Source organism: Ambystoma mexicanum, chromosome 3p (genome assembly GCF_040938575.1).
Source record: "Ambystoma mexicanum isolate Mex_15411 chromosome 3p, UKY_AmexF1_1, whole genome shotgun sequence".
In the NCBI taxonomy this organism is placed as follows: domain Eukaryota; kingdom Metazoa; phylum Chordata; class Amphibia; order Caudata; family Ambystomatidae; genus Ambystoma; species Ambystoma mexicanum.
In genome coordinates, this window is record NC_090925.1 from 755194960 (window position 1) to 755220276 (window position 25317).

General features: G+C 45.7%; 1 protein-coding gene and 1 long non-coding RNA gene across 2 annotated transcripts in view; one reads left to right on the top strand and one right to left on the bottom strand.

Moving 5' to 3' along the window:
- LOC138580809 (uncharacterized) overlaps window positions 1-24326 on the top strand; it is a 203101-nt gene extending 178775 nt beyond the window's left edge. The window contains exons 4-5 of the long non-coding RNA XR_011304348.1: window positions 14163-14247; window positions 23657-24326. This is a non-coding gene — a long non-coding RNA (uncharacterized lncRNA). The remainder of the gene's footprint in view (window positions 1-14162; window positions 14248-23656) is intronic.
- Window positions 808-24687, bottom strand: LOC138580808 (adenosine receptor A2b-like). Its single transcript, XM_069651660.1, has 2 exons — window positions 24323-24687; window positions 808-6117 (listed from the first exon to the last, which is right to left on the bottom strand). The coding sequence occupies exons 1-2, from the start codon at window positions 24685-24687 to the stop codon at window positions 5367-5369; spliced, it is 1116 nt and encodes a 371-aa protein (XP_069507761.1). The 3' UTR covers window positions 808-5366.
- Between the last annotated feature and the right edge of the window lie 630 nt (window positions 24688-25317).

Here is a 25317-nt window from a genome sequence, read left to right on the forward strand (position 1 = left end):
CCGGATCGTGGGTGGCATAAGTAGAATGAACCCGGAAGCCATATTGCAAGAAACAAGACAATAGTGCTTCACCCCACGGCAAGGGCGTGGGGTGAAGCCTGTTGCAACCTCCTGCAGAGGCAGCCTGTAACGGGGCGTTCTACAGTAGAGGGCGGGACTCTCACTCTCCTGATTTGTTTAATGCAGGATGTTTTTTATTTATTTAACCCTTTAAGTGCCAAGGAAGAGTATACTCGTCCTTTTGACATAGACTTCAATAATGGCCTGGCACTCTTTCTGTATGCATTCAGATCCGATTTTACCTTGTTTTGCAATCAGTGCTAGAAATGGAAAAACAATACCTCGGCGGTAACCCTTAAATCCGGCAGTAGCGCTATTACCGCCGGATTTAAGGGTCCGCCAAATCAGGGCCTCGGTGGATTTCAACCCAGCTCTGAGCTGGTGTGAAATCCGCCGGCAGTATGAGCGCGAAATTTCCCCATTGAGCCCAATGGGGAATGGGGCATTCCCGAATGGGCTCAATGGGAATGGGGACTTCCAAGTCCGCCCAATTCGTGATCCCGCGCTATTAGCGCCGGGGGCTATGGTGGTCGCGCTAATAGCCCCCGTGCTAATACCGCAGGCGTTACCGCCGAGGTCGTGATGAGGCCCTCTGGGAGCTCAACTTCTTTGGGGGGCCTGGGAAAGGAGTCAGTCATGTTTGGCAAGTCATAGGCTTGCAAAAAGTGTAAACACTGCACAGTGAAATGAACACTCCATTTGTATAGCAAGGCTTAAAATTTGCAAAAACGACACAATAAACCAGCCTGACGATCTATATATGTATGTGCCATAGTAACATTTTTAGAAAAAAGTTTGACAGCACCTTCATTTTGCCAATCCTGAATGGAACCCTGCAGTTTCCAGCATGCAAAAGTACGTGAATCTAAAAGAAAAACAACTCTCTTCTGAATTGTACAACTGCACTATGAAGACGTAAGGAAACAGTGAAAAAAACACCTGATACAGTCACCTGCTTGTTGTCATTCTTGTACACAGGAGGCAGCTTTAAGAACCCCTCTATTTTCTAATGACACTAATAACATTTGCATATCTTAAGGGTTGATGGTGTCGCCGAATTACCCACTCACTTCTGGGTCTACAGCCGTCTCCTGATAATGTCTTCCTATTTTAAAGGTTCTGCTGAAATAAAAAGAAGTGTTTCAGGAAATGTGACATAAGTCGGTGCGAGTGAGCCGCCTGTTGCACCCTCTCTTTTTTGTGCTCTAATGCAAATGAAAAAAGTAAAGCAAACCAGAAGAGAGCTCTTTTGAGCTTGGAAATGAATCCATGAATGCAAGGATCAACTGATCAAATGGCCAGGACGGGCCTCAACCTTGCTCACTCACCCGCAGGTGCACTGTTGTATGGCAGCATGCACGTGGGCGTTTGGTTTCCACTGAAGCAGGGCAAGGGGTTGCATTTTATGGCAGATTTATGTTCTGGAGAAATCTGGTACTGTTCCTGCACTGCTTACACCTATGACCTGCTGTGTGTGCGCGGTACGATTCCTTGTTTATTCTCCAGTTGGCGAGAGTACTTGTGATTCACTGCTTTCTCAGTGGGTGGAAACTGGCAGGGAATATCCATTCTGTGTGAGAGTTGGTGAGAGTAGCTGTGATTCCCTGTTTTCTCTGTTTTTCTCTGTGGTTGGAAACTGGCAAGGAATATCCATTCTGTGTGAGTAGCTGTGAGTCCCTGTTTTCTCTGTGGTTGGAAACTGGCAAGGAATATCCATTCTGTGTGGAGAGTTGACGAGAGTAGTTGTGACTCCCTGCTTTCTCTGTGGTTGGAAATTAGCAAGGAATATCCATTCTGTGCGCAGAGTTGGCGAGAGTAGCTGTGATTCCCTGCTTTCTCTGTGGTTGGAAACTGTCATGGAATATCCATTCTGTGTGGCAAGTTGGCGAGAGTAGCTGTGACTCCCTGCTTTCTCTGTGGTTGGAAATTAGCAAGGAATATCCATTCTGTGTGGAGAGTTGGCGAGAGTAGCTGTGATTCCCTGCTTTCTCTGTGGTTGGAAATTAGCAAGGAATATCCATTCTGTGTGGAGAGTTGGCAAGAGTAGCTGTGATTCCCTGTTTTTTCTGTGGTTGGAAACTGTCATGGAATATCCATTCTGTGTGGAGAGTTGGCGAGAGTAGCTGTGATTCCCTGCTTTCTCTGTGGTTGGAAATTAATATCCATTCTGTGTGGAGAGTTGGCGAGAGTAGCTGTGATTCCCTGCTTTCTCTGTGGTTGGAAATTAGCAAGGAATATCCATTCTGTGTGGAGAGTTGGCGAGAGTAGCTGTGATTCCCTGCTTTCTCTGTGGTTGGAAATTAATATCCATTCTGTGTGGAGAGTTGGCAGTATCCTACAGGTCAGCCTTTTTGAGTTTTTGAGTTTGTACAATATCCCACCCAACTATGAGTTTGGCAGAAAGTTGGAGGTAAATCCACCATCTCTCCGCTACAGCTTATCAGAATTACCGCTGGTGGAATTACCACCATGGTAATTCAGTCAAAATCCTCCATTGCATCCTATGGACTCCAATTAAATGGGGACTAACACTGCCACCACCACTTCTAATCTGGTGGTACTACTGCCAGACCATGTGACGGTAATGGTATTACAGTTTGGTGGTATCTCAGTAGATTTACCACAGCTATACCACCAAACTCGTAATGAGCCCCAATGTTTGGTGAGAGGAGAGGGTCAGTCAGAACGGGTCTCTGAAAGACAACATTAGATGAATGATATGCAGCATCCTGTCCCCGGGTTAGAAGCATTTCTACCCAATGCACAATGCAAATGTGGCTGGGAGGCTTTGTAAGTTTCCTTGACATGACAATTCTTAATGTGTCAAATTATTGTAAGTGCAGGTGCAGACTTTGGGATCAGGAGAGTGGATTTCCCTGCAGTACCAAAATTGTGTTATCCTGGGCATGTCACCTTCTCTCTTTGTGCCTCAATCCACGTTAAGTGTCAACTTTGGGGGTGCCTTAAGAAGCGCATGCAACTAAACAAGCATTGGAAATACTTTGGTATAGACATTGCAAAGCGTCTGTAAGGAGTGAGGTCATTGGGGTGGTGAGGAGTGGGGGAAGAGGGGTGGTAAGGGAAATAAGTGTGAGTGTGGATAAGGGAGTATTTAGCAAGGTGAAGTGTGGAGATTGCAGGACGCTGCCTGCAGATGAATGGGCAGAAGGCTGGAGTGTGGTGAAGATCGCATTAAGGGACGACAATCACCACTAACCTGTCTTCATAGCAGTTCAGGAGATATACAGACCCCAAATGTCAGAACCTGGATCCATTACAAACTATTCGATAACAGGAAAGTAGATTGTCCAACAGGAGACCTTAGGCCTCATTACAACCCAGCCGTAAAAGGTGTCAGCGCCGTTAAACCTTTAACGCCTGATTACGAGGTCCCTTTGCGGTCCCTGCTTTTAGTAGGCGTTAAAAAACCAACCCGCAAAGCGACCTAGGAGCTAATTACGGCACCGTAATTTACGATGCCGTAATTAGCGCCTTCCCCATTGCCATTGAGCCCTATGGGCCAGAAATGGGAATGGGGAAGGGGCCATGGTGAATGGGGAATTACCGCCCCGCCAACCTTGGAATGGGGCGGTAATTAATGGCGGACCCCAGCATGGACCATGGTGCTAAAAGCACCATGGTTTAGCGCCGGGGTCGTAATGAGGCCCCTTGTCTTGAAGTTAAAAAAAGACATTGCTTCTACTAAATCCAGTTGTAAAATATATGTTTTAATAATGGGATTCCCCCAATAACCTGAAATTACTGCTGGGCCTTTCTTGATAGAAATTCAGGAGTTGTACAGGCACCCATATGTGAGCAGCTGGATCCAGTAGAAGCCATCTGGAAATAGTGAACTGGAATGTATATCAGGGCCCTGTGCCTTGAGGTGAAAAGCATGACCCAGCAAAGGCTAATTACAGCAATTCTGTGGTATCTCAATTGGCTTCTACTGGATCCAGTTACTGGCATACACTTTGTTTTAAAATCAGGTAGACTATTCAAATAGCAGAAAATACATGATCACCCCTTTTATACACCATCATTAAACACAGGGCACACATATAGTCAGATCCTTAAACATGCTGCCACACTAAAAGCTTTGCTGCTGGTAGACTTTATATTAATCCATTTTGATTCTACCCACCTACAAAAATGCATTTTTATCAAATACATTACATTTCACCTACAAGTAATTTATGAATATATTTGCAGATTTGTTGCTGCTTGAATAAATGTTTTGGCTTGTGGTCTTTGCCTTTTGTAGGTTTTGTGTATAAAATGCAGGACAGGATAGCAAGGGTAGACAACTCATAGATTGTCATGTTGCTAATAAGTGTGGCATACAGATAACGGGTGTGGGGATTTTCAATGGGGGTTGGGGATCCACATTTTGTTTCACCCAGGGTGCTGTCCCGGCAAAGGCCGGCCCAGCCCTACAGCTCCAAGCCCATTGAGGGGCAGAGAAAATTTGCTGCATAAGGCGTAAGGCATATAGACAATTGTGCAGGTAAGGGGTTCTCTGGACTGTGGGGTACGGTAGGTTTCCTCAGTGTGGACGAGGAAGGGTCTGGGGTGTGAGGAACAGAGACCGCTCTCACACCCCGTAATGTGAAAGTGGGTGTGCTCTGTGGTGGAAAGGGGTATGGAAAGCCACCTCCAACGTGGGGCAGAGGATTCTCTGATGTGTTTGGCAAAGGCATATTGCACGCTTCTTAAATGCTAGAATGCCTTCAGGATCATGTGGCATGTGGCGTTTTATAGGTAAGAAAAACCCATCTGCATCCATCAACCAATACATTACTAAACAGTAGTCATTGTGCCCGTGCATTCGTCAGCCCCAGGACCTGCTCACATATGAATCTTGGTGTGGCTTGCACTCAGCCCTAATGTCCACCTATGGCATGTCTAATAGCGTGACTTGCCTCCAGTGCCCGTGTTCTCCTACCACATCTTGCATGGCTTTCAGACAGCGGTCTGTCCCTTGGTTTGGCTTGCAGTCAGTCCTTGTGTTCTCCTATCATGTCCTGTGCTGTAGCTTGTACTCAACCCCTATGTTCATCTACCACATGTCCCTTGGCGTTGCTTGCACTCAATGCCAGTGCTTTTCTCTGGCGTCCCGTGCGGTGGTCAGAGCTTGCTTTGGCATCCTTTTATCATGTGCACCATGAGCTGGGCAGCTTTCTGTGCCATGATCTCTTGCCTTGGTTTCTGTGGTGTGGTCAGCTCTCGTCTCCTGGACTTCTGGGCTGTGTCCTCCTATTCTGCGCTCTATGGTGTGGTTAGCAGTCAGTCTCCAGGATTTTCCATCATGTATCCAATGTGGTGCTTAGCATGGCCATCGATGTCTCGCCGCTCATGGAGCGCATCATGCTAACCCTGGTCAGCTGTTCTCGGTAGCCCTCCCTTAGCCAGCAGGCCCGTCCAACCAGTCCACAAAAGGCCCTGCGGAACTCACGCAGGCGGAATGCATAAATGACTGGGTTAAGCACTGAGTTGGCATGGGAGAACGCGATGGCCAGGTCCAGGAGCCAAATGGGTGGCCTGCGACAGTCAGGGCAGAAGATGGGCAAACAGTTCAAGATGTGTATAGGTAGCCAACACAGAGCGAATAATCCCACGATGATGGCCAGTGACTTTGCCACATGGATCTCCTTGAGGAGGAAAGCTTGGGTCTTGCCACCTCTAACGTTAGCTGCCCCCTTGGGCAGCATCTGGCGGAGCTGTCGGCAGGCTACATTATAGATGTGGATGTAGAGGAACAGCATGCATAACAGCGGCAGCAGGATGCAGCCAAAAAAGTTGAAGTAGACCATGTAGTTCATATCTACAACCACCTCAAAGTAGCAGGCAACCAAGCGGCAGGGTGGCCGAGTCTCATTTGCTGGCGAGGGAGCAACGCTTTCTGGGGCGACATTGCTTTCTTGGTTACTGCATTGACGTTCAACGGCATGGAGGTTGTTCCATCCAAAGAGTGGGATCATCCCCAGGAATACAGCCAACGCCCAGAGAAGGGCCATCACCTTCTTAGCCTGGGCACCATTTACCAGGGCCCCGTACCTGAAATGAAAAAAACAGAAGGGTTATAAGTCGTCTTCTTGTCACATATTGTGTTGTCAAGTTAACATGAAGTTTCCTGACTGACTTTTCTCCCTCACCACATAGGATTGCTGGAATTCTTTTCTGCTCGTTTATGAGTGTACCTTCCTCTCTGCTACCAAGAGCTGTGCCACTAAGAGTTCCCTAGTCTGACCTTTAACATTTCCAGGTGCAGAACCTCTAAATGACTGTCAAAGGGGGGAGATGATCTGGCAATTACATGCAAGCCACATGCAGCCCCTCAAAATACCTGCCTCACACACCTTATTAAAGAAAACCTTCCTTTACAACTGATTTGAGCCAAAGGCGATACTACACACAATTCCACAGATCAGTAGAAAAAAACGTTGTAATATGTATACAGGAGCTTCAATCGGTCGCCTACATCAATTTGTCAAAGGCCCACACCTCACACCCGGAAGCACCACTGAACAGCTAGTCCAGCAGAATTTACAATTCAGGAAAATGTATGCAAAGTTCCTGCCCTGGACTCACAACTAAGATGTCTGCTTTCAAAAATATACTCTCAAACCCTCAATGACAAACAATACCAGAGACACAACCATCATGCTGGGGAAGAGCTCTAAAGAAACCTCCACTCTCTAACTCTTCTAAATGACATCAGAGCCCTCCCCCACATCCCTTGAAACAGAGTCGTAGTGCGTGCTCTAAATGCAGACATCCCACTAATCCCCGACACACAGTCATCCATGTGTTAAAGTCCCAACTGCAAGAAAAACAATGTATGCTGCAGCAACACCTTCAAGGAACAGAATCAGTCTATAAAACATATATAAACAGAATATAACAAAACCTTTACAGCAAAGAACGAAACATTCAACAGTGATTTTCCACAGAACTGCCCAGCTCCATTCACTCAACTACCCCAAACTGAAGCTAAAAGAGCAATGAAGGATCCCTGACTTCTACCACCAATTTCACTCAAAAAAACTTTGTTGATGGTACATTACCAAGTATGACAAAGTTCCATATTGGAAGCTGGGAGAGGGGTTGGGGTGGCCCGGGCCATGCACCGCCATGCCCTCTTTGATATTGGGACAGATGGAGGTCCACAGGAATCAAATAGTTTCACCTATCAATCACCAGCATGAGGATGGATGCCAAACACATCCTTCTAAAACTATTGCCATCTTTCCAAGACGCCAGAGTCCAAATAGAGCCACCTACCAGAGAACTGTGTATAGGGCATTTTCGCTTGCTGCTGCAACCCGCTACCCTTGCAGGGCTTACAGGCTCTCTCCCGTCACCTTGCAGACCTTGGGCTTTGAAGCAGCCATTGGGTCATAGACCCAGTCTCACATCCCCCCTCCAAATGCATAGACATCTATGAGAGAACTGTGTATAGGACATTTTTCTTGCTGCTGCAGCCCGCTTGCCTCACAGGGCCTACAGCATCTCACCCGTCACCTTGCACACCTTGGGCTTTGTAGCAGCCATCGGTCATAGACGCAGCCTCACCTCCCCCCCCTCACTGCGCACCCTTGCCACCTCTGATTAGTGCTCCAGGTCCTAAGACCCAGAAAACCAAAAAGACATGGTGAAGGTGGACTGTAAAGCTCCCCTGTTGCTTGCCGCTGCAGCCAGTTGCCCTTGCACAGCCTGCAGCCTCTGTCCAGGGACCTTACCCACCTTTAGTGTTGAATATTTATTTTCAAGCACTGTAGCGCTCCCTGAAGTGGCCCTCGGGTCGTAGACCCAGGTTCAACTCCTCCCTTCCACTGCCACCCTTGCCACCTCTTATTGGTCCTCTGGATTACGAGACCCGGAACACCCATTTGCGTTTTACAACCCAGGGCAGCCTTGCCCAGGCAGCCAACTAAGGGCTCAGGCAATGGGCACTTGTTTAGTCACCTTCCATCTCGTGTTTGCCTGTTCACCATAGATGACCCAGCCCCTGCCAGTCCTCGACCCCTATCTGCAGTAACAATCAGGTAGGAGACAATGTTTTAAGATTTTAGTACTGTTGTAGGCTTCCATTCTGACAAAAACATTGGGGCACTGAATTTCAAGTGTAAAGGGTAATGCCCTAACTTGTCAGTAGTTTAACACAACACAGGTGAAGAACACATCAGTATATAGTTCTTCCTCTAGAGTACAGATATTTTCTCTGTCTCAAACTGGCCTAAGAGGACAAGGCTGTCGGAAAGGACAGAAGGATAGATCGATTTTCTTATTAATACTGTCTAATAAGTGCCTAATACTAGATTGCGCTGGTGTACTGCTTATCTAATAGGGACAGTATAAGGAAATAAAGGGATGTTTTATCAATGATTAAATATTAACTCATTCAACCTTGTCCATCCTAGACCACACTATTCCATGCATATTAATGCGTAGAGAGAAAAAAAAGTGTTAAAAAAGAACACCTAAGGCATATGATCAGTAGTCTATTGTGGGTACATAATGATTTAATACCCCATCGATTATCTGAATAACCCTAGGAGTACTTGGGTTAAAAAACACACAAGAAAAAGAACCCAATCACAAAGGTGTGTCTAGAGAGAGGCAGCACCTATTGGGAAAAGGCAGAAGACAAACAACAAGTCATCACTCTCTGTTGTTTAGTAATTTATCTTAACAAGGAGTGTGGAAAGGTAAAAGGTTGCTCAAAATCTGGATAGGCAAACTTTGGCTTCCTGAATGTAGCAACCCGGGGTGACTTCTCCGGTAGGCAATGATTTGCATACACAGGAAACTGTTTTAGAGGCGGTAAAGCCACTCCATATCCTGTCCAAAGGGGATCTCTCACAATCACCTATGATGTTTTCCCTGACAGCAGCCAATTCCTCGGCATTATCTTTATCATTTTTGCAGCCTACTCATTGGCGAAAATATAATACAGCTTCAAATTCTATGATTCCAAAAATGCGTCCTCACACAGTAGGAGTAGAAATAGCCTTGGAATCTATGAATACAGCCCTTTTTTCCTTGACTAAATTATATGAAACCTTAGATGCAAAATTAAATATGCAACACTCTCTATTGGCAAAAATTGTGTGTCGGGAAGAAAGGGCATGTATTCATTGTTCGAGTTGTGAAAAGAGATCTAACTCATCCGGATTGTTGTTACCAGATTCTACTAGACCCCCAGTTACCACCCCAAATGGTGACAACATTTTGTTAATTGATTGCTCTACGAGTCACCAGTCGAATTTTACCCAATTGCAGACTTTGGAGCAATCAATAAGACCTGTGTCCCCATTAATCGCAGGTTTACCGCCATTGAAGACGGGACACTGCAAGCCTCCAGCTGGGTTAAAAGTAGGTAACCTGGAGATTGAGGTGTGCTCAGAGATCCATTCTTGCCCAAAAAAGGAAAAAACTAAAGTAAGAACATTTAGCTTCCAAGTACTGGGTGTATATTGTTGGAGCCAGCAGAGGGCTCTTCTAAGGAGAAGGAGGGGGCAGATGCGATTGCGCAAAATTATAATATTTTTGCAACTAAGACGAAAAAAGGCATTTGTTAAGCAACATGAAAATAAATCTAAAAATGTTAAATCTTGGGCAAATAATAAATCCACTGGTGCACAAAGATTTATTGTAAAATGATCCTTGCCTAAATCAGCAGCTTCAATGGCGCGTACTGCCATTGCTAATACATTTTGTAATAAGTCCTTCCAGAGAACAGTACCCCTTCCACAACCCCAGTCCTTTCCCTCTATACATGAACCATTGGACGAATTGGTATGGCTTGGTCAACACTAAAATGAGGCAGAACCAAGTCGTATTTGTCCTGTAATTAAACCTTGCAACTCGCTTGTTTCTGTCAATCTGTGGGTGACACCAACAGTTGCGGATAGAGATAAGACTGGGGGGGTTACTTGGTTCGACTAATTTTGTGCCTGACAAGCAATTGACACTAGAAGGTTGAAGGGAGGAACTGGATAACTCATTGAAGCGTTTTCTTTCATTGCCAAGCTCCCAAGATGATCTTGGCATTAAGAATAATCCTAATGTAGCAGTGAGTGCGGTTCCACCTGTTATTTATAACGAACCGTTACCAGCCGCTTTAACTACCAATGGCATGAGTAAGCATCCAGCTCATCCTCAACCACAGGAATCTAATGATTTAGCACCTATAAAGCAGAAACTGGCTCATTTATTTCTCCAATGCTGTTCACATCCGGATCCTAAATATGATCTTAATAGACAGTCAGTAATGAACATTTTGTTGGAAGTTCCAGAATTGGAAGATATTGCTTCTTGCGATATTGAACAAATTGAATTTGTGCATGACTGTGACCTCTCAGTAGTGAAATTGTGGTTTAAAATCGGCTTTGTGAGGAATGCCTTGTGGCAGGCTAGTTCAGAACTATGTAATAGGGGTTTCTTATTAATCATCTCCTCCTCTTTCGACTATCAGCACATACCAACCTGGGGGAAACAATTACCACTACTGACAGAGGCTGATTGTAGTCACCCTTATAAGCAGACATGGGTGCAGAACCAACATTAGCTAGGAATCAGTCTGAACTTGTAGGCTGGCTTCATGGAACACCCATGGGTTTAAACACTTGATTGATCCTGAAAATAACCTCCTACGAGATTATGGCATTGTAACATTGCAGGAGGATGGCTGGTCTTATGGTGGCGGTCAAATATTCTTCGAATTTAATTCTTGAACCATGGCTGTCTCCTAATAGCTACTTACAAATGGTTAAGATCAAATCAGCAACATGTGTATTTGCAATTATCAACGTCTATTGGAATCATGTTGGCATTACTGACGTAGCCTTTATGACTGCACTTGAAGATCTGTTTGACCTCATTATATTGGACCATAGCTGCCAACATGAATGGTAGGAGATTTTAATATCTCTTGCATCGTACAGCCACCTAAATTTCAGGCCAGCATTACTGCTAGTTCGAATTCCCTTGTGAAAGGCAGCACTTATATATGCTTAATGGAAGTATACCTGGTGATGTGCTCCCGGCATATACTTGGCATAGAGGCAGCCAAGCTGCCCGGCTCGAGTATATGTGTATATATGTGGGCGGTGGTTTGTTCAACTCTATAACGAAATTTCAAGTTATTACCCAAGATTCTAGTGATCACAATATTTTGGTCGCAACGTGATTTTGGTCCAACTCAGTGAAAGTTTAAAATCCATCCCTAGCTACGGGGATGACATTAAGTAAAGCTAACAATAGGTTTCATTGGACGCCTGCTGCTCTGGAGTCATTCAATAGTCAATTAATGCAATCTTATGAAGCTTCTACGCAGAAGAACATAGATCTTGGGCATTCGTATGTAGATGTCATGTCAATCTTTAAGACTGGTAAGAAATACCCTAATCAGGTTAAAAGTAACCTCCATGTTTACGATGCCGAGTTGGCAGCTAGAAAAGTGACTTTCCGGTCTGAGAAAAGAGTGACTTGTATGATTGGTGGCCCTGACATGGTTTCATGACTAAGATCTTTAAAATGCCAGTGTAAGAACTAGCTAAGATCGAGGAAGGCATTCATTTATCAACAAGATGCAGAATCTATGCTACGAGCTTTGGCCACCAAAAATTCTGCTAGAATATGGAGCCTACTTAATCCGACCAATGGGGGCTCTCAGTTGGCAGCCCAGGTTAATGTAGTGTCAGAAGAGGTCTGGATTAGCTATTACAGGAGCCTTTATGCGGTTACTCCTTTAAGGAGGTCTTTTAAAGTGGGGGACAGACCTAAGATAGACCTTCTTAAGTTCGACTTGGGTGATAATTTACACTTTATCTCTAAGCTCTCGGCATCAAGAGCCCCTGGCCCTGACGGGCTATCAAACTTTATGATCAAAAAATATCCTACGGCTTGGGCAGAGATTTTATTGAACATCTCTGTGCACACATTTAGAACTGGAGTGCTGCCCCCTTCTTGGAGGAAATCAATTGTCATTCTGATCTACATGAAGGGGGAACGGTCCAAACCTTTGAATTATAGACCAATAACACTCCTGGATATTCCAGGTAAGCTTTTTGCAAAATTTCTGTTCAGGGATTTAAACCATTGGCTGGATCTTGCTAGATTTACGGACCACAACCAGACTGGTTTTATGCCCGGCCTGGGCACTACTATAAATGTGCACGTCTTGCAGGTAATTAAATCTCAGGAAATGCATAAAAGGCAGGGATCTACTGGTGAACAAATTATGTTCTGCTGCCTGTCCTGCACATTTGCTTTACTGGATTAACAAACTTCATAGCCAGACCTCCATCCAGATTAGGTGATCATTGGACGGAAACTTATCGGATCCCATTAAGACCTATAGGGGTCTTAAGCAGGGCTGCCTTTTGGCCTGTATGTTTTTGAATTTCTTTGTTTCTGACATGCCAGGGGATTTTGCGAATGTCATCTCAGATTCACCAAAGCTGGGAGGGTGCGCAATCCCCTGGCTATTCTACGCCGACGACCTGGTGTTGCTGGCCAAGACTGTGGGAGGTCTATGTGCCCTCCTTAGCAAACTGGGCAATTATGTTGAGGCGAATGATCTGAAGATTAACCAATCTAAATGCAAGATTACGGTTTGGGTTCCCAAACAAAGAAGGACTCGAGGAGCTATTCCTTGGCTCTTGCAGGGAAATAAACTTGAAGAAATTGAGGAGTATAAGTACTTGGGCCTTATTATCAGTACCCATTATAATGAACATCTTCATTCCTGGGACCTGGACTCTAAGTTAAAGACATGCGTAGCGCAGCCACATATTATCCAGGGTAAATACGGCAAATTTTCATTCTTGCCAGCGATAACTTTTTTTAGACAAAAAGTAACCCCCATCCTCACTTATGGGTCTGAGACAAGATGTTGCCTTCTCGGGTCCTTCTGGCTGAAACTGGAAGTCCATTTCTGGCAGGCCGTCCAAGGTTTGCCACAGATGGTATCTATGTGCCTAATACGGCACGAATTATGAATGGTCTCATTATATGCTGTACACTGTTGGAAGGTCATCTCGCTCTATAGAAAGTATTTGTTGGTGACTGACCCTATAACTACTGTGAAAATGTTGGCCAAATATGTCTTGACATCTAAACACTCTAAGGTCAAGGCTTGGAGAAATAGTGCTTTGGACATCCTGGACTCTATTGGGGTAACAGAAACTACTTTGCTTAATAACCCAAATCGAGCGAAAGCTAAATTATGGATGTTTGATTGAATCCAAACTAGAAACAGATGCTTGCAACTCAGACTCTTTCAAACCCAGCCTTATGTCTCAAAGAAACTGTTTACACCTGAACAGTATATTCTGAAATGTCCTGATACGAAACACAGATCTCAATATCTGCAGTTAAGATTGAACCTTTGGTATACAAAGGAGGTGCTCTTTAGGTGGAAATTAGCAGATAACATTTGTCGATTCTGTGTCGATGCTGCCAAGGTAGAACTCCTTAGGCACCTGTTAGTTGAATGCCCAATATTACTACCCTTGAGAGTGCGAGTGTTTAAGCATTTGTTTCTGGGGTTGTTAATAGCGGATCCTGATACATTTTGGGAAATTTTGTATAATAGCCAGAAATCGAGCCTGAATATAGCGATGGTAACCTTTATGCAGGCTTTGAACTTGTTGAAACAGCTATGAGATATAGATATTGCTGTATAAAGGCTGCTTTGAGATTAAAAGAAGGTATTTAATTTCACATGTTCTGGCTAAATTCCGAGGAACACTGTAGAGATGTGTTTATTGGCCTATTAACCTGACATAGTTGGTGCATTGTATACCTGATTATTGTCCACACTGAATTTGAAAACTGAAATTTTGGTGATAAAGGGGAATTATTCTATTGTGACCTCTGTAATTAAATCATGACGGTTAATAATGTAAATAGGTGTTCTCTTTTTTTTAACACTTTTTGTCTCTCCATGCATTAATACGCATGGAAGAGTGTGGTCTAGTATGGACAAGGTTGAATGAGTTAATATTTAATAATTGATGTAGGGATAGTGTTGTAAGCTTGTTTTTTTAATGTCACTGTTGTATTGTGACAATGCTCTGCCTCTTTTTCCATAGGGGTGGCGTTGTATGCTTCCATTTTGAGTCTCGATGTTTTCTGCCACTGCCCTTCATCTTTTTCCACAGGGATAGTGATTCTTGGGTAAGTATAGCACTTCATCTCAATGGAACATAGCCATATCCCTCCCAGGGCACAGCCACCCACCAGCAAACATTAGGAACAATTCACTACTCGACTTCATATCACACATTACCTCTGCCATTAGAATGCAGATGAGTCCCACGAAAATAGAATTCGGTCCTGCTGGCCACATAATCAGTCTCCTTGACTCGCCTACTCTCCTGACAGTCCATCACAGCACCCAACCATTAACCAGACCTCCATGGGTCGCTAGAAGGGAGTTAGCCAACCCTCCCTACCTTCGTGTTGTCTAAAATGTAGAGACGCATTCTAAATATCATCCTTTTAATTCTCATACCTCAGACAGACTTCCGTCACCACACAGCCCTTTGTGCTATAGAAATGCCATACAACATAACATAGAAAGACTACATAGCTTAGCTGGGTCCCAGGCAAATAAAAAAAGAGACAGAGTCCCTCAAAACCCTCAAATGAAGCATGCCTTAGTATTATTCACAAATTTACCCCACCCCACTTACAGACACTACCATAATGTGACTAGGGAGGCCATAATAGTAAAGAGAAATACCTGTCTGATTATCTTGAACAGGAACCCATAAGGATATCTATGAGAGTGGCAGATGGTGGGAATTAAGAAACTACTTTTCTAATAGCCACGGGTAGTGGTGTAAACCTGTCTGTGGACAGCATGCATGATCTCCTTGGACCCAACCATTTGAAAAAAGTACTTTGTTTTTACTAGGAACTGTCTGCATTTACTGCACTCTCCCATGTATTGGCTCCTCATGGATGTGTGCGAGACGTTGTAGGAAGAAGTCAGGAGCGACCACAGCCCTTGAGGTACTTGTTCTGGAGAGAAGGCGAGGAACCAAAGAGGCACTAACAGATATTGAGATGGAGCAGGAATGAAAGTAAGACTGCTGTCCTCACTTTGAGACCGTAGGTTGTGGAGTCACGTTCACACTTGCCAGAGAATGCAAACCAGGTGAAGGTTTCATAGTTCAAGCTCAGAGTAACCAATTGCAGCACTCTGACCATGTGAAACCTCAGCTGGAAGGTACCACAAAAATCAGAAGGTGGCTCTGGCCATGGGTTTTAAGATCCAGTTTTTGGGAAAGACTTTGGCAGAATCTCAGAGCAGCAAACCCATAGCTATGATAGCTGTTGCCCTGGACATTTGGGGTTGTGGCAAAGGTACACCAAATCTAACCTTGGGCCTGAGTGCTGACAGTGTTGGGCACCAACATAGGTGGCAACAACTTCCCATTGTGGAGATGACATCCTCATAAGTGCGACAAAAGCCAGCAAGCTTTTCCAAGTGCAAAAAAAGGTTTTTGAACACTTGAAACCCCTCAAATAACTGAGTGACTATTTTTAACACCGGTGGGCAGAGCCCAATGGAGAGTGGAAGGACTGATGGACTAAAATCCTCCAAAAAACATAGGGCCTCATTCCGAGGTGGGCGGTAAGGGGTTAACAGCGCCGGTAAGGGTGCTGGTGCCATTAACCCTTTACTGTCGCATTACGAGGTCCTTTAGCGGGTCCCTGGTTGCTCAAATGGGAATGGGGATGGGTTCCCTGAATGGGGCAATACCGGGTCCTCCAAGGTTGGAATGGCCCAGTAATTCCCCATTCCGGGAACCCGGACCCGGTATGCGGTAAGGGGGTAGCCATGGCGCTAATAGCGCCATGGCAACCTCCAACCTCGGAATGAGGCCCATAGTATTACTTAATGGCATGCCCCATTTTGCTCAGTCCTATGGAATTCCTTAGAATTCTTTTGTTTTGTAATAAAGACTCTTGAACCGTTGGCTTTGTGTTGTCTGTTGATCCCTTGTCCCTGACATATGGTGTTAGCTGTGGGATCACAGACTTTGATCAAGTGAATGTCAGCCAGCACCTTTCAAAGAATATACACTGGCTGATTGGCTGCGGTCCTGCACATTAACATGCAGTCCAGTGGAAGGAGGTGGGAGTTGAAGGGAAAGTCTTAAGGGTCCACTCCAGTCGGCCAGACATCCTGCCCAGAGCCAGGGCCCAGCTGAAGAGCCTGGCATGATGTCTCTGGAACATATCCTCAGCAAGCTAGTATAAGGACAGCTGCAGGGAATTGAAGAACTGAAAGATGTAGTGACCCAGTCCCCACAATCACCCTACCCACCTCCAGTGGACCTGTAAATATACTCTTCATTAGAAGGCCTGTTAATTGTATTTACAAATTTCAAAAGGCTCACTAAGATGGCAAGATGTGAGTAAGGACATTTCGGAACATTTGTAGCACTACTACTCACAAGAAAACTTTAAGTGTTGAATACTGATGGTCAAACTGAAAATATTGCATTAAAGAAGGGAGTTCTGAAAAGTAGGGGATGGACCCAGAGTACCACAGACACTGACTTCAGGATCTTCATTTAGAACCCACCAAATCTTCAAGACAACTATCCTATTGTACTCAAAGTACACTAGAGAAGTAGCTAACTACCCAGAACCTGGATGAGGACAAACATCTATTGATAATGGAACATTTCTGAAATTCCCTATTACCTCACTCCAGGGACCAGCCTAACAACTCCACAAGCAAACATTTGAGATAGCCGTACAGGTGGCTGGAAGCTGTAAACTAGTCTATTAGGCCGACCCACCTTGCCTGAACTCTCGTTAAGGAAAAGCAGCACTGCTTCTCAAAATAAGATCCAGATTAGATTCCTGTTTCACAGAACTCGTTAGGGGAGTCAAGAGGAAACCTTGAGTTGCTCCTCAGTCCTTGTACCAGATTTGAGGAAAAATGTCCCCACACAAGCCCACAATAGGAGCTACAGAAAGTGTGTGCATCAAGTGTTATGCTAGCGGGAAGGTAGGGCACATAGACCCAGGCTGCCTGGAAAACATTACTGAGGAGGCATGGGCACCAGTTATTTTAACCCAGTAGTGTCAGACGAAGATTCGGAAGAAGACATGAAATGGTGAATGACAGCCAAGAGAAACGAGAGTTGCTCGCTCAGGGGCAGCGAGAAGGAGTAATACATCTCCTTAGAGTCAAAGGACAAAGAGTCGTTGCATTTCTTTATTGTGCAGGCTGTCAAACGACCCTTCAAGCGCAACCTAGGCACCCAGAAAAACTCAGTGAAAAATCAGTCTCCATCAATTGTGTGTATGGGGATCAAGAAGTCTACCTGAAGGCTCTTGTGAAGGATGAGGTTGAGGTGGCCAAGTGCTGGTGGAGGCAGTAGTCATGCGAGAGCTCCCAGATCCAATTATCTTGGAAACTAAAGTTCCCAACTTTCCACGATGGATGGACAAGGTGCATCAGAAAAATGCTATCACGGGGGCGCTGTGGAGCAGCCACGCACAATGACAGCTTGGCTGTGACGCACCGAGCCATGGTAGCTGATTCGTACAAGGTTCATCTGTTTGGAGTATGTGAAGCCTGAAATAAACTGTGGCTTGTGGCATTGCACGATCCGCTGAGCATGGCAGTGTAACTTGTTTCTCCGGCCTGGATCGTGGTACAGAGATCCATGCACTTCAGGGATGCGGCCTCTATGGAGTATACAGATGGGCTGTGCCTCGGACTGCAATGGCCGCTGGTGTCTCTACATTGCAGGGAGGACGCACAAGTTCTGATATAGTGCTGCAGCGGAGGTGTCTCCTGTGGATCAGGCACTGTCACCCGCCCGAGATACTGTAACGTGGCAGTAATCACAGCAGAGAGATGGTGAGAGATCAGGAGGCCGCTGCACTAATCATTAACCCCCAAGCTTGTGATGCAGGGCCCTGTTGGCGGTGCGATCAGCTATGTTGCTGCTCGTGGTGGGGGAACTGTGTGCCCTAGGACAGGTGGAATTGCAACACTTCGCCGTGACAAAGGGTGCAGGAGGTGGGGGGAAAAAGACTGCCAGTATGGACAAATTCACTAGAGCCACCTATAACCATTCTGGGGATGGGCCGCAGCAGCCTGAGGCCTCGCCAGTATTGCCTGCTGTACAGGCCCCAGTAGATTTGCAGCAGATGCTCGATACAATGCAAAGAAGCTTTGATGCGTTCCATGAGCTGGAGGACATCACAATAAACGTGACCAAAATGTGGGCGCAGCTCGCCCAGGAGGTCCTGCGTACATATGAGACAGAGGAGTAAATTGGCACTACAGAAGACAGGGTGAGCAACCTGCAAACAATGGTTGACACACTAGTGAAAGAAATGAAATACGTGAAGTCCAAATGCAATGACCTAGAGTCATGTTAATGCAGGAACAGTGTCTGTATTGTGGGAGTTCCGGAGGATGCACTAAAGGGCAACAGGGAACAGGCAGTGGAGACGCTGCTCTGTCAGTTACTGGGAAATTTGACCTTGTCCCCCATATTTGCAGTTGAACTTGCATATGGGGCGCTTGCTCAGAAACCAAAGCCAGGGGACTTTTCTCAACCTATTATTGCGAAGATCTTGAGCTACAGGGACGGGGACCTCCTGCTGCAGCTAGCCTGTGAGAAGCAAGAACTGCGACTGGATTCACAAGTAATCCATATCTTCCCTGACTTTTCTGTAGCTGTGCAGCAGGAGAGGAGGCCATTTATAGGGGTGAAGAAGCTGCTGCATGACCGCAATGTGCAATATGCCATGCTATACCCGCCAAGGCTACAATTTCAGTTTAATGGGATGCTGCTTTTTTTTTTACAGTTCCCGGATGAAGCAGTGAAATGTATAGAGTCCAAAAACCCTCTGCCAGAACCGGCCACCGGGCCTGGCTTCACTGATATGTAAATGAGTCACTTTGCTGTTTAATATGTGGTTTGTCTGGCGTCTTGGTAAATCGTAACTGAAGTTAATATGTTTATGTGTAATTGATGATTCTAAACAGTAACTGTGTTCATGATTGCTGCCTTGGCCGGAGACAACTTGTCCCGTTGCTGATGCAATTGTTCTTATGGTTGGGGTGTGTGGGGGGTTGACACTGCTAGTTGCAGGGTTGGGGGTAGCAGAAGGGGGTGAAAAGTTTCCCAAAAATGTCTTGGCAGGCAGAGGTGCTTGATAATATGGAACAGTTTGCGTGGTCTTAGATGTATGGGGCTGCGGGCCTTTGGCACTCGGGGGGGGGGGGGGGGTGATGTGGTTACATGGAAGTACGGTGACTGTTAATGTGATGAACTGGAACATCTGGAGTGTGAGTAATTATTCTAAGATGAGAGAAATTATGGTGTATGTTTATAGGCACAAGATCAATGTCCTCTTCCTCCAGAAAATGCATGCCACAGCTGGGGTCAGTGGGAATATAGTGGCATTGTGGGGAAAAACAGGTACTTCGCCTCCTATTTGACCCAGTCCTGTGGGGTTGTAACTCTCATTCACAAATCACTGAAATTTACTGGTAGAGGTTGACATATTGATCCCGAAGGCTGGTATGTGATTGTTTGTAGCGTCCTTGAAGGCACGCAGTTACTCCTAGTTAACACATACAGGCCGAACATAGATTTCCCTGACTTCTATACTAACATTGCGAGTATTATATCGGCATATCCAATGATACCTATCCTGTGGTGAGGAGACATGAATCTCATTCTAGACCAGAGCATGGACAGGACCAGTCCCGCCCCTAGGCCCCATCTAGAGCTGCGCGTAGCCCGCTGTGCCAGATGGATGTGTTAGCTATCTGGGGTGTATGGCACCTGCTGCACCTGCAGACACCTTTTATTCCTCAGTACATGATGTGGCTTCACATATCGATGTCTTTCTGCTCTCACAATCGATCGTAGGGAAAGTAGTATCTGCAGATATTTTCCCACGTACATTGTCAGACCATTCTCCCACAGTGATGCGCCTGGCGGTGGGTAGGAAGGCTGCCCAGTGCAGGGTGTGGAGATTCAAATCGGAAGCGCTAAAGGATATAGTGTTTAAGGCCGACATTAAAGCCAATATAAAGACCTTATTCCTCTGCAATACTCTAGACTCCACATCCTACGGCATTAGATGGCAGGTGTTTAAGGTGTTTATAAGAGGGGTGGCAATCTCTAGAGAATGTGGGTTCCTTAAGACTATTTGGCACGACTTACAAACAGGCCAAGATAAGCTCAAGTCGTTAGAGCATGTGTTCACCGCTGCACCTATCACAGAGCTGCTGGCACATATTCGCACCACCTTGGAACAATTCTGAGGCCATGCACAGACGGAAACTAGGCATTTTTCACAGCAAATAGCTGCTAGGAAATATGGAGCAGGGGACCAGCCGGAGAGGACACTGGCCTGAATAGTGCGCTGGAAGAGAGGACCCACCCAAGTTGATTGTGTCCTGGATGCACAGGAGTATAGTAAATGAACTGATCAGGACATCCTTGGGGTTTTTCAGAGCTTTTATGAGACATTAAATGGGGCTAGTCAGCAATTTGAGGAGTGGGCTATCCACTCCCTGCTTCAAGATATGCCTCTTTCCCGCCTGTCCGAAAGTGCCAGGGATCAAATAAATATGCCACTTACTTTATTTATTTAGTTTAGAAAATAATGGCCATTATTTGAGATCTTCCGAAGTGCAAGGCCCCAGGCTCGGATGGACTGACAGCCAAGTTTTATGTAGAGCATGGCACGGTATTGGCCCCTCATCTCTTAAAAGTCTCGGTGGAATCTCTGGAGAACTCGCTTCTCCCGGAGTCACTGCAGGAAGACACAATAACAGTATTGCTCAAACCAGATTAACCTACCAATCACTGTGGGTCATATAGACCCCTGTCACTCATGAATGTTGATACTAAGATCTATGCGAAGGCACTGGGGAACTGCTTGCTCCCATTGATGTTGTACGTGGTCCATATGGGACAGGAGGGCTTCATTCCCGGTAGATCAACAACCCTTAATATCCGTCGTCTGTTTAACTTTATGGTGAGGCTGGCTTGTGAGGCATCTGCGGCAGCAGTGACGCTAGATGCACAGAAGGAGTTTGATATGGAGTAACTATTACTATATTTGGGAAGATGGGGCTTGGCTCCAACATGATTAGCTATATCAAACTTCTGTATACTCGACCAGTGACCAGAGTATTGGTGACCCCTATCTCCATTGTTGTTTGCCCTGGCCATTGAGCCGATGGCGGATTTTGTTAGAGAACGCCATGGGAAGTGATGGATACAGTTGAAGGGCCCCCCCAGAGAAAATCACATTGTACGTAGATGACGTATTACTGTATGTCAGAGATCTGCAAGTTAATCTGGATCTGATTATGGAGGATATTACACGCAACAGTGAGTACTCAGGCTTTGTAGTAAATTATACTAAATCAGAGATTTTTCTGCTTTCAGCCGCCACAAACGAACCTCACAGGGACTTCCCCCTGCGATGGGTGATTGACCGGATAAAATATTTGGGGGTTATTGTATCAAGGGAAAAGGGCACACTCCTCCAGGACAACTATGCTGCCCAGGAACGATATGTGGTGGAGCAAGTTACAACATGGAAACCGGCTCCCATTTCACTAGTGGTTAGATTGGCCCTTGTCAAAATTATATTATTACACAAACTGCTGGATATTTTGCCAGTGTTCCCCTTTGGCCAGGTAAATCTTTCTTTGCGAGGATTCATGGATCTCGCTCACCGTTTCTATGAAATGCCGGTGCCGTATGGAAGAAATGGTCAGAAAAGACACTATCATATGATGGAGATGGTTTTTCAGTGCCGCATTTTGAAATGTACTGGCTTGCGGCCCAAGCACAGTTCCCCACATATTGGTATGGAAATGGGCATGCCCCGCCGCATGTTAAATTGGAGAGGTTAGCAGCAGACACATCAGCGATAGGACATTAATACTCGACGCAAAGTATACAGACGATTGCCCATACAAACCAGTTCTTAGCACAGTGACGGCATGGCAGGCTATTTACGCAAAAATAGGACTGGCTCATCCTTTCTATAAGTGGCTTCCATTGTGAAGGCTCCCTGGCCTTGACCCTACATGGAATACATCACCTGTTACATACTGGGAGAGAAAAGGGGTATAGGGCCTTGGGTGACCTGTTGCAGGAAGGGAAGTTTCTCACACCACAAACGTGGAAGAAGGAACACAGGGGTACGGCTGTGGAAATGGTACAATATTATCGGCTGCGTGCAGCGGTCTCTCAATGGTGGGAGGGCTACCCTGTTGAACTCCCTGAAGATGACTTCTTCGTGTATATCACCAACTCTTGGGGTGGGTGCAGGCTACTGGCCACACTGTATAAAATGATAGACTGCATATAGGGACGAGCCGGAGCATTATGAATGTATTAAAGGAGGGATTGAACCCGTAAATGAATTCACGTACGGACCTGGATATTAGTTTATGATTTAGAATGACTACATTGACCCCATTTGGAAGCTTGAAACTAATAGCCCTGATTTGATAAAGGCGCCAAGATGCCGAAACATGTGTCATCCTAAAGGGCAATTTTTGTTGTAAATTGATCAATAAAAACTTTATTGAGTCAAATATTTACTATGTGGCGCATTTGAATATATGGAAAATACAGTCTCTATTTTTGCACTACGGAGTAGAGGAATTGTTTTCTCTGTTTTATTTCCATATCCATGCGACACTTTGTTGTAGAACAACAAATTAAATCCAGGCGCTGAGGCACATATGTTGGTCTCCAACGAAAAATTCCTCGTACCCTTACTGTATAAAATGATAATGAGCAAAATAGAGGTACTCAACCCCAGGGTTAGGCTCAAATGAGCTGAAGATATGGGTATTGACCTGGCAGTTGACCAATTGAAGCAGATGTGCTCACTCACCAAACGGTGTCCCTGAATTCCAGATTCAAACTAGTGCAATGCAAGATTCTAAACAGACTGTACTATGTTGGTTGACAGTGAATGCTCGAGAGGTTCCTTTGATAAAACTGACAGCACCAAGCACATGCTTTGGAGTTGCGATCACCTGGGTGAATTTTGGAAGTTTGTACTTAATACACTGTCTGAGTTGGTGGGGTTGCATGTTACACACTCACCCATGGGAGCACTCTTTGGCCTGTGGTCGGATATTCCTGTAAAATGGATGAGACCTTTTATATAATATGAGGTGCATAGGGGCCAAACGGTGTATTTTACGGAAGTGGAAGGACAAAGGCCTACCACAGACGCAGGAGTGGTTAACAGATCGGACTTGTGCTGAAAATTGTGAGGAGGCTTATATTGGGGGCATTACCAAATACATCCAGGCCCAAGGACATTTGGGGGGAATTCAACACATACGTTGCTAATCGATCCCCGGACTGAGGCCAATGATGTAAACACTGAATGGGCAACTGGGAGGGGAGGGCTTAAAAGGCTCCGGGGGTGGAGATCAGGCACGAGCAGACTATGGCTCTGGGATGGGGGGGGTCACCCGGGTATGTATGTTTGCTACTCTGTGTATCATTATTGCAAAAGTGATCTGTTGATTTCTCCTTTACAGGATTCTGTACTCTGTAGCTGCCAAGCCTAAATAAAGTTTGGGAAAAAAAATAATGCTATCACAGACACAAAAGTAAGAATCTCTTCCGACAGCTCAAAAGGAAAACCCTGAACTTGGTGTGATTGTCCAGTGGAAGGCGAACTGAGCACCTGGGAATGGCCCCATGACTTTGTAGAAGAAACCTCAATGACTTTGTAGAAGAAACCTCAAAATAGTCTCTGTTCACTGGGCCCCATTCAAACAGAGGCTTCATGGAAGGGGGGGGGGGAGACGTGACAAAATTAAGGGATGTTTAAAATTAATGTTTCAAACAAGGAAAGGGGGTGTTTTAAAAAAAACGGAGACGAGCACGGGTACAACTTTATACTGAAAGTGCTGCCACCAGTAGAACTGCAGGTTTCTCTCCATTCTTGGGTGTGTCAATCAAGGCCGCTTCTTAAACTAGGAAACTGAATAACTGGTCAATGGTTTCTCCTCGTAGAATGTTCTTCAACCAACTTTTAGGATTGAGAAGAAAAACATTAGATTCAGGAAATTACTGACAAAAACATCTTCTTTTAAAATGACTCTAGAGTTGGCCTTAAAGAGGTATCCTGTCCTCACACTCTGAAAGTTGTCCTTTCAGCCCTTCCCATGCGCCCTGTCTGTCTCCCCGCTCACGGTTACCTGAGCGGGATCCTGATGGCCAGGTAGCGGTCTACAGCTATGGCAAGGAGGCTGAAGACGGAGATCTGCGTGACCACCAGCACCAGGCAGGCCAGGAAGAGGCATCCGTGGAAGTCCATGTGGAAGCCCACGCTGATAGTGATGGCGAAGGGTATGACCAGCACACCCACAGCCACGTCGGCCACAGCCAACGACACAATGAAGTAGTTGGTGATACTCTTGAGCCGTGGGTTGGAGGCGACAGCCCAGATGACTAGCAGATTGCCGGCCACAGCTAAGAGGGCCAGCAGAACCTCTGTCGTGATGTAGGTGGCGAGCACTGCACGAGCCGGTGTGTCCATGGTGGCCTTCACTCGGGTGGGCATCCACTTTGTCGTGCATCAATCAGGGGTTCTGGAACAGAGAGAACATACATGTGTTAGAGATTAAAAACAGACAGACTTGTGTATAGTTGGTAGAGCCCAAGTGAACACGGACAGCTATACCTAAGGTCAAAGGTCAACAGCATGCACCATTTACCTGTTTAAGGCAAAAGGGGACCCATCTCCCCATACATGGGGTGAAAGGTCGAAGTACACACACTCTCTCTCTCTCTCTCTCTCTCTCTCTCTCTGTGTCTCTCTCTGTGTCTCTCTCTGTGTCTCTCTCTGTGTCTCTCTCTGTGTCTCTCTCTGTGTCTCTCTCGGTCTCTCTCGGTCTCTGTCTCCGTCTGTCTCTCTCTCTCTCTCCACACTAGTACATTAGCTTAGACTTCAAAGAGGATGCTGTACCCTATTTGGGGGTAAAACCCAAAAAACGACACACCCCTGGAATGAGAAGGTGAAGAGAAACCAGCCCCTTACCCTGGGCTATATGCCAAAGAAGTCAGGGCCCCCCTATTCAGTTAAATTGACTAGGCGTACAGCAAACATAATGGATCCCCCCAGTATCTGTGAGTAAGGGGTGGGCATCAGCCTTCTCCTTTCCTCAGTCTGATAAAGATCCCACACATGCTA